The following is a 10353-nucleotide window of genomic DNA, read 5'->3' on the forward strand; positions in this document are numbered from 1 at the left end:
AAAGGCATGATCATACCCAAGGTAAGCTCGGTAGCCCAGCCACTCAGGCCAGTGTCCCTGTCTCCTCTGTCTCTCTCCCTCAAAATGCACTGCAAGTATGCAAAGAGATATGTCTACATACAAATTGCCTTGCCAAAAAAGCTTTAATTAATTAACGCAAAAGAAGGTGTTAGTTAAGCAGCCCTTTGATGCAAATCCCCCGTATCTGCAAAAATAAAACTGGTCAAAGTATCAGTTGATTTGCCTACTGTTGGGTGTCACTGCTTTTGTCAATACCACAGAAAAGATTTGCCACTTGGCCGTACTATCTTTCTGCACAAATGCACATCAAGTCGGCAAAAAAATGTTCACATTATCCCTTGATTGTATATATGCTCTCGGTATCAAGATCCAATGCCAGTATACATACAGTACTGGTCTGGCAAGTTCAAACCTTAAGAAATTACGTATTACAAAAATAACAAATAAATCCTGTGCAATATATGTTTCAAAGATTGAAAACAAAACTGTGCAGTACAACTCATTTGTTCATGTAACTACAAACTAAGCGTAGATATACAAGAGTGAAGGTCTTCTTGATGAGGGCGACCTTATTGAAAAAAGATAACATATGTCTGACTAACACTGTATAGAGGTAAGTTGTGGTTCCAGCCAGAGCCAATGCACAATCCGAACATATATGGTGATTGCATCGTCTATCTGAAAACATGCATTTCCTTGTTTGCCAGGGCTTCAGATTAATCACAAGGTGCCCTACAACAGTTTGCTTCCATGAATAACACTTGAGCAAATTACCGAAGCAAATACATGGCCAAGCCCATGGGAACATGAAAGCAGCTCCCCTTGAAATTCACTGTCACGAATCAAAACTGACACTCTGCAGCAAACTGGATGGAAGTATATCTGTTTCTAGACTTGGATTAGCACTCCTCAGCAAACTACGCCAAATCTTAGATGATGACAAAAAAAGCACAACTGCCTTAGCTGTAGTTTCTGTAGAGACAAGATATCAAATAGTTGCTCAATACTTCACCATAACCCATTTCATTTCAATATTATTAGGGAGGTATGTTAATGCTCTGTTTGGTGTTGCCACACTCCTTAGCCTCTTCAATTTAGAAAGGAGACTCAAGCGACTCATCCCACACATCTCCGCTTGCATTTGAAGCATCTTCACCATCTTCTTCCATCGCCAATCTTATATATTCTCTCCGAGCGAAACGATCCCAGTCAGTCAAGGATGGCTCTTCACGCATCTGCGCTTACATTAGGATAAGACATATTGTTAGCATCATGAAAGACCATTAATATCAGTGTTGTTGACGGATGTAGAATACTTGTGGGAAATTGACTCACTTGGCGGATGAGAAAGGGATCTCTAGATTCGAAAGCCATAAACTTGTTGAGGTTGAAGAGAACATTGAAGAAATGGCCAGATAATTTGCACCTCCGGTAGTCTTTTATTGTAAAAAAGGTGTCATCCTGAAAAAGCAACATACAAATCAGGTTAAAAAATGTTTAGGATCTTAGGGACTGCATAAAAATAGGTTAAATATGCTGACCTCAGGTCCAATCATATCAACTAGTTGACACAAGATGTCCTCAAATAGTACAGGTTCCTGGGCCATGCATTCCATGCGATGAAGTTGCTCCTCAAAAAAGTATTGTAGTTCATTGTGTGTGAGTATGTTGTTGCCATCCAAATCTATACATTTAAACCTGAAGAGAGGATAGTGGAGGCATAAGTATGAAGAATTTGTAAAATATTCAACATTAAAAGAAGCTTAAATTAATTCACATAACCAATTGAGGTAAGCTATTATGACGAAGGGATATCTGCAAGACAAGACTCTTTGAAGAACTACCCAGGAGGTTTTTCCCCAGTGAGACTTCTTATGATCTTAGAGTAGATTTGTTTTTCCCTATACACATGTTCTACAAAATTTTAATGAAACATCTCCCAAATCACACATTCATCTTTTGAAACCTTGTTTGATATGTAGCCAAAGTGAAATTTAACCGAGGAGAAATTATAAATAATTCTACATAGCTTAGATTGATACTTAAAATGGTTTGTGGTGGACCCCGGAAATAGATACAGGGGGCGCCCAAACAAACATGGGTGCATTTTTCATACCATACACTTCATACAAAATGGCTCAGTTGACAGATTATTTGCCCGTTATACAAGATAAGTGCTAATATCATACAGTATCAAATTACAACTGAAAGTTAACAAAACAACATACAAGCATGCAAGAAGACACATGCATGTATCAGGTGGTTTGCCATGAATGCAATGGGTGGTGCAAAATCATGGCATTATGGTGGAGCAAAGGCTCCTGCTGGTCTTGGCTCATGATTTTGCACAATTCTTGTCACAAAACGCAAGATATAATAGTGCTGAAGAGTAATATGTTTATAAAAGAAAAGGCATACACATGGAAGTGATGGATAAACTCACAAATGGCTTAGAATTTAGGTGATGCACAATAGAATGTGGGGCAATACAAAGAGTACTGCTAAAAATAGTTGGAGCATTGCTTAAACTGAAGAATAAAAGTAAGTGTCAGGAAAACCACAAGATGGACCTACCAATAATCTTGGCTCGGTACTGATGATTTGTCCTCCTCCGACAAAATAAAATGAACAAAATCTTCATAACACATTTTTCCGGCAACTTTGCTTGTAAATTTCCTAGGAACCTTTTGTGCATGAATTAAGAATTATCAGTGTGAACTTAATTTCAAAGAACTTCTGCATACAAAAAAAATACTAAACTGAAGAAACTTAAGCAATCTGAAATTGGTAGGGCCAAAAAGAATACCAACCTCTGAGAAAATTCTATCTACAATCCTATATGTCAACGCATGGTTTCCGTACTTGATAAGATTTTCTTTATCGATAAAGAAATCGTGGTCCGTGTCAAGCTCCCAGAATTTGCAGTATATGACGTAAAAATGTTCATACGAGAAATACCTACATAAAAATGATACAAGTTTGGTGTCACACAAAGTTCTAGAGAAAGGAAACTTTTGCATAAATGAGAAACAGAAGCAAGAAGGAGTGCAAAATTTTGATTTGAATGTGCCACCTTAAAACTTTATTGATATCCTCTTCATCATCAGCATGCCGCAACGCATCAAGCAGATTTCCACGCTTGAGCTCCCTAAGAGTGAGAAGGCCACTTCCAATTCGACTCAAGCAATAAAATATCCTATATACGACAGTCTCAGCTGACAAACAATGTTGTATAAGTAGAAGAAATGACTGTATGATATCCAATATTTCATTTAAATGATCACAGGATGGCATAGATTGGTTTACCATATCTTTCCTGAAATTCCGGCGTGCTCTTCAAGAACTCCAGCCCAGGATGGTTGTCCAATAGGTCTCGAAGAAGTGGTTTGAAGTCTTCCTAGATTATTCAAAAGGACATCAATCATGAAACAGTATCAGCACCCGTTTATGAAGTCTTCCACTGTGGTTAGCAAAGCACACATACCTTTGTGAGGTAATCATGATTATGTTGCTTCAAAATCGTAAATACTTGGGTTTCAGTGTCCATATTCATCATATTGCTATTCACCCAGAAATCCATAAAGGCTTCCCTGGAAGAAATATCACGATGCAAAATTTAAAATTTTTGTGTGCCCTGTGTATCCGAAGTGGTCAAGCGGTAAGTACCTTGTGACAAATCCAGTGTTATCCTTATCGATCTTTGCGAAAAGAACTGTGGTAAAGAAGGACGGTATTTTGCAGAGCTCCCTGGTAACCATCCGAAATTCTGTAGCAACAAAAGCAGAGAAAAAAAGATTAGCTTTAGAGCCTCACGGATAATCTAATATGATTATTATGGTAGTTGACAATTTAACTCGGATCAAAACAACAACAAGGATCAAATGACACGAGCCGCTAGTAATCAGAATTGCTCCCAAAGGATTCAATCCGTTTCTATGAAATCATGCTATCATATATTAGAAGGAAGACATTTGACGCACCTTGAATCCGAAGACCATTGGAGTGCCCGGTGAATAGCTGCTCGACTCCGGATATGCATTGCCTTTTCTGCTCATATGGCGGCGGGCGGCCTTCCCGGAAGTAGAACTGTCAAACGGCATGGACAATTCGATTAGGGATACGTGCAAATGGTGCTTGTAAATTGATAGGTGATCGACGGGGGAATGTGTGTTTGTACCTGCGGAATGATCTCCTTGGCGGCGCGGGCGGTGGACGGCCTGAGCGGTGACGCAGAACGGTGGGAATGTCCGCCCCCCACCCCGCTGGGCCTCCTGGCGAGGCGCGGCGACCTGGGCGAGAGCGGCGGCACGTTGGCGCCGCCCTGCATCATCATGGACGGCAGCATCCCGCACCCCGCGAGGCCGCCGCTGGTCTTGGCCTTCTGCGCCAGGCATCCGACGAGCGCGACGGTGTCGGGGAGCGAGAGCCAGTGCGTGAAGAGGCGGTCGAGGACGCCGCGCAGCGCGGGGGCGCCCGGGGCCGGGATCTCCGGCGGCAGCTGCAGCAGGTCCACCTGCAGCGTCAGCGCCGACACGGCGCTCAGATCCGGCGCCGCCTCCATTTCGCGCCCGTCTCGATCGCCGCCGGTCGCCGATCCGATCCGATCCGATCAGCTGGTTGGAACGGGGAAGTGGCGAGCGCGAATCAGGCGCGTGGCGCGACGTGGGCGGCGAGCGAGCGGCGGTGGGGAAGACCGGCTGGCTGCTAACGGCTTGCCTCCACCATCCTGGCGCCATCCTGGCCGTCCATCTGGTCACTGCATAACGACGTAGCGCGGGTCAACGGCCTTGTGTCGTGAGATGGAATTGCCGGCTGATCTGCAGCAGATGCACATGGCGCGAGTCCTAACCAAGACATAGTTCTACTCCAAGATTCGTCTGGTTTGCACAAATTTCATGCCGAAAACCGACGAAAATTCGTTGAAAGCAGTTAAATATTTCACCAGATTAACACCGACAGACATGGGCTAAGGCGAGGAAAAAAAAAAAGGCACATTATGGAGCTCACGAGGGAAGAAGTAAATCATGCTCTCGATGTGGCTAAGACATAATGCAGCGTTCATGGCAAATAAATGGCATATCATACCGTCTCGAGATGAACCAGGCCAGATGCACTGATTGCTCACTAGTGCAATTGAAAGATGCAACGAACCGGATGGGATCTCTGCTAATGGTACTTCCGGTTAGAGAAAAAGGAGAAGAGGAGAATGGCAAGAACCTAAGCCAAAAATAGAGCGGATGCGAGGAAGAGAAGGATGAATACAAGGGACGAGAGGGGAAGTAGGCCTAGAGACCACCTATAAACTCGCACCAAATGCATGCTTGGGACACATCTTTGTTCTCCTCTAATTTAACTTGCATGAAAGAGACGGAAGGCTCGAAGTGAGCCCAGTTTTGAATTAACAAAGTCATCAACGATTAACAGTTACACCAAGGTTGCAACACACACGCAAAACACACACCGAAACCAACAAACAGAAGAGAACACAAAAAGAACGCCAATCCAAGGCACCAGCTTGGTCGAGGTTGAGGAAGCTTTGTCTTTTGTTGCACCGAAGTCACCACGACCATGTCCGCACCAACTAACCACCACCACGATAAAACTAGGGCCCGGAGAGCACTCGACGACGGGGACAACAACCTAGCAGAACTTGAGGATCCAAAGAAGAGAGGGTCTTGCGGTGACGCCTCCAAGAAGGTGCATGGCGCGATGGTGCGTCATCGTCAATGGCAGAGATCGATGTTCTGCAAAATTTTCACCCAGACCCCAAAACACCACCCCTAGGGTTCGGGCTAGGTCTAGATAAAAAACACAACATCTTGCAATGGCGTTGGGATAAGAACAACGACAGCTGCTATGGCCTGACGCTGCCCTAACAGAGCCCCCTAAGGCTCTAGGAAGGCCGCCAGAAACCGCAGCACAACCGTGTAAAATAAGCCAGGCCGACGTTGTGGGAGGGTTGCGATGCCAACGAGAGCACAAATGGTGATCCACAAGACACTACAAGCGAAGCTTGCCCGAAGCGAGGCCACCAATAGATGCAATTTGAGGCGGAGAGATGGAGTCCATCAAATCGGACTGGAGGATCAACATCAAGACGCCTTCAACAAGGGAACGACACCCGGATGTGATGTCGTCACCGGAACTGGCCAAGCCCATTTGTAGCTTTCGCTGAGATCCAACCTGATCAAACCGCGCCCGGTCGCCGTCGCAAGGACGAACAAAGCAGAAATCGCTGTCGCACCACCAACCCAAGCCGCAATATGACCTAGCCCCAACTAGAATCACCCGCATGATGAACGTAGGAGCTAGCAGGCTAGGCATGTCCTGACCCGAATCTAGGTCCCACTAGCGCTAGATCGGCGGCACCATGACAGCCACGCCATCCTAGCACGCAACCACCTGCACTTGCACGACCCCGAAGGTACGCGGGAAAAACCACATCCATAGAAGAAGCTGCAGTACGAGACATGCTGCCACCCCTGGAGAGCATGTGCCGGCTCGGGAACCCAATCCTGGAATATGCCGGCTAGAACGTCACCCCTACGACGTTAGAAAACCGGAAGCCCCCAAGAACCAACAAGATTCCGATATGAACAAGCAGCGAAGTCATCAGATCTAGGCCCGCTAGGCCACACCCGAGCTCGAAACGCAGACAACAATGCACATCAAGGCAGAGGGTGTAGACAATGAGCACACCACACCCTCACCCGTAAACCACACCCGTGGATCTCCCAGATCCCGGCCGGGCCCACCCAGCCCAGATCTAGGCCCTCAGGCCCAAATCCGGCCGCCCCCATATGCACCAGCTGTCGGCGGCCAGAGGCGCGATGAGGCGACACCGCCGTGTCCGAGATGCCCGGGCCAGAGCCAGCAACGCTACGCACCACCACCACTAGGTCGGGATCCACCCCGTCGGGCCACCTAGCGCGCGCGGGGGGGAGAGAGGATCCGCCGCTGGGCAAAAACGACACCTCACGGGCTTTGCCCGGCAGCTCCTATCGGTGGGGGGAGCTCCTATCACATGTCGAAGCTTTTGTCTGCATAATCTTGCATTCAATAAAGGCAAGTTCATCGCTTGCTCATGTCATTTGATTATTTTTATCAAACTATATGCAAAGTGCTATACTTATCACTCTTGCATTGAAAAGCAAAGTATTATTTTACAATTATTAATATGACTATGTGGTGGGCAATGGAACCATGATATGTGTTGATATGGTGGAGGTTCCATTGCAAGGGTACTACTCATCTAGGACTAAGTACCAATGCCGTCTAGTGATTCTAGCGTCGTACATATCGCGTTGACCATAAGATCTATAATGGCTCTGGGGAAGCCAGTTGTATCTTTTCCCTCTTGCATAACAACGGACCTGGTGGAGCCTGGCTGGGTGTTGGGATAATGATGGCGTGTATTTCACACGTTCGTTGGGCAACCCCAAGAGGAAGGTATGATGAGCACAGCAGCAAGTTTTCCCTCAGAAAGAAACCAAGGTTTATCGAACCAGGAGGAGCCAAGAAGCACGTTGAAGGTTGATGGCGGCGGGATGTAGTGCGGCGCAACACCGGAGATTCCGGCGCCAACGTGGAACCCGCACAACACAACCAAGCTACTTTGCCCCAACGAAACAGATGAGGTTGTCAATCTCACCGGCTTGCTGTAACAAAGGATTAACCGTATTGTGTGGAAGATGATTGTTTGCAGAGAAAACAAGTAGAACAAGTATTGCAGTAGATTGTATTTCGAGTAAAGAGAATTGGACCGGGGTCCACAGTTCACTAGAGGTGTCTCTCCATAAGACGAACGAGCATGTTGGGTGAACAAATTACAGTTGGGCAATTGACAAATAAAGAGAGCATGACAATGCACATACATATCATGATGAGTATAGTGAGATTTAATTGGGCATTACGACAAAGTACATAGACCGCCATCCAACCGCATCTATGCCTAAAAAGTCCACCTTCGAGTTATCATCCGAACCCCTCCGGTATTAAGTTGCAAAGCAACGGACAATTGCATTAAGTATGGTGCGTAATGTAATCAACAACTACATCCTTAGACATAGCATCAATGTTTTATCCCTAGTGGCAACAAGCACAACACAACCTTAGAACTTTACATCACTCGTCCCGGTGTCAATGCGAGCATGAACCCACTATCGAGCATAAGTACTCCCTCTTGGAGTTAAAAGCATCTACTTGGCCGGAGCATCTACTAATAACGGAGAGCATGCAAGATCATAAACAACACATGTATAACTTTGATAATCAACATAACAAGTATTCTCTATTCATCGGATCCCAACAAACGCAACATATAGAATTACATATAGATGATCTTGATCATGATAGGCAGCTCACAAGCTCCGACAATGATAGCACAATGGGGAGAAGACAACCATCTAGCTACTGCTATGGACCCATAGTCCAGGGGTAGACTACTCACACATCACACCGGAGGCGACCATGGCGGCGTAGAGTCCTCCGGGAGATGAATCCCCTCTCCGGCGAGGGTGCCGGAGGCGATCTCCGGGATCCCCCGAGATGGGATCGGCGGCGACGGCGTCTCAGTAATGTTTTCCGTATCGTGGCTCTCGGTACTGGGGGTTTCGTCACGGAGGCTATTTGTAGGCGGAAGGGCAAGTCGAGAGGCGGCACGGGGGGCCCACACCATAGGCCGGCGCGGCCAGGGGTGGGGCCGCGCCGCCCTAGGGTTTGGCCACCCCGTGGCCCCTCTTCGTCTCGTCTTCGGTCTTCTGGAAGCTTCGTGAGAAAATAGGCCTCCGGGCTTTTATTTCGTCCAATTCCGAGAATATTTCTTTACTAGGATTTCGAAACCAAAAACAGCAGAAAACAGACAGCGGCACTTCGGCATCTTGTTAATAGGTTAGTTCCGGAAAATGCACGAATATGATATAAAGTGTGCATAAAACATGTAGATAACATCAATAATGTGGCATGGAACACAAGAAATTATCGATACGTTGGAGACGTATCGGCATCCCCAAGCTTAGTTCTCGCTCGTCCCGAGCGGGTAAAACGATAACAAAGATAATTTCGGAGTGACATGCCATCATAAACTTGATCATACTATTTGTAAAGCATATGTAGAGAATGCAGCGATCAAAACAATGGTGATGACATGAGTAAACAAGTGAATCATAAAGCAAAGACTTTTCATGAATAGCACTTCAAGACAAGCATCAATAAGTCTTGCATAAGAGTTAACTCATAAAGCAATAATTCAAAGTAAAGGTATTGAAGCAACACAAAAGAAGATTAAGTTTCAGCGGTTGCTTTCAACTTGTAACATGTATATCTCATGGATATTGTCAACATAGAGTAATATAATAAGTGCAATAAGCGAATATGTAGGAATCAATGCACAGTTCACACAAGTGTTTGCTTCTTGAGGTAGAGAGAAATAGGTGAACTGACTCAACATTGAAAGTAAAAGAATGGTCCTCTCAGAGGAAAAGCATCGATTGCTATATTTGTGCTAGAGCTTTGATTTTGAAAACATGAAACAATTTTGTCAACGGTAGTAATAGAGCATATGCATCATGTAAATTATATCTTATAAGTTGCAAGCCTCATGCATAGTGTACTAATAGTGCTCGCACCTTGTCCTAATTAGCTTGGACTACCTGGATTATCACCGCAATACATATGCTTTAACCAAGTTTCACAAAGGGGTACCTCTATGCCGCCTGTACAAAGGTCTAAGGAGAAAGCTCGCATTTGGATTTCTCGCTTTTGATTATTCTCAACTTAGACATCCATACCGGGACAACATAGACAACGAGATAATGGACTCCTCTTTTAATGCTTTAAGCATTCAACAACAATTAATTCTTTTCTCATTAGAGATTTGAGGATGTTTGTCCAAAACTGAAACTTCCACCATGGAACATGGCTTTAGTTAGCGGCCCAATGTTCTTCTCTCACAATATGCATGCTCAAACCATTCAACTCGAGTGTAGATCGCCCTTACTTCGGACAAGACGAACATGCATAGCAACTCACATGAAATTCAACAATGAGTTGATGGCGTTCCCCGATAAACATGGTTATCGCACAACAAGCAACTTAATAAGAGATAAAGTGCATAATTACATATTCAATACCACAATAGTTTTTAAGCTATTTGTCCCATGAGCTATATATTGCAAAGGTGAATGATGGAATTTTAAAGGTAGCACTCAAGCAATTTACTTTGGAATGGCCGGAAAATACCATGTAGTAGGTAGGTATGGTGGACACAAATGGCATAGTGGTTGGCTCAAGTATTTGGATGCATGAGAAGTATTCCCTCTCGATACAATGGTT

The 10353-nt window shown here is 45.2% G+C and overlaps 1 protein-coding gene across 1 annotated transcript; it reads right to left on the bottom strand.

Annotated features, from left to right (window-relative positions):
- Positions 1 to 332: 332 nt before the first annotated feature.
- LOC124691882 (serine/threonine protein phosphatase 2A regulatory subunit B''beta-like) lies at positions 333 to 4597 on the bottom strand. Its single transcript, XM_047225163.1, has 11 exons — positions 4199 to 4597; positions 4002 to 4107; positions 3688 to 3787; positions 3506 to 3611; positions 3328 to 3418; positions 3095 to 3236; positions 2832 to 2979; positions 2596 to 2705; positions 1563 to 1719; positions 1357 to 1482; positions 333 to 1256 (listed from the first exon to the last, which is right to left on the bottom strand). The coding sequence occupies exons 1-11, from the start codon at positions 4580 to 4582 to the stop codon at positions 1116 to 1118; spliced, it is 1611 nt and encodes a 536-aa protein (XP_047081119.1). The 5' UTR covers positions 4583 to 4597; the 3' UTR covers positions 333 to 1115.
- Between the last annotated feature and the right edge of the window lie 5756 nt (positions 4598 to 10353).

This window comes from Lolium rigidum, chromosome 2, assembly GCF_022539505.1.
Source record: "Lolium rigidum isolate FL_2022 chromosome 2, APGP_CSIRO_Lrig_0.1, whole genome shotgun sequence".
NCBI lineage: Eukaryota > Viridiplantae > Streptophyta > Magnoliopsida > Poales > Poaceae > Lolium > Lolium rigidum.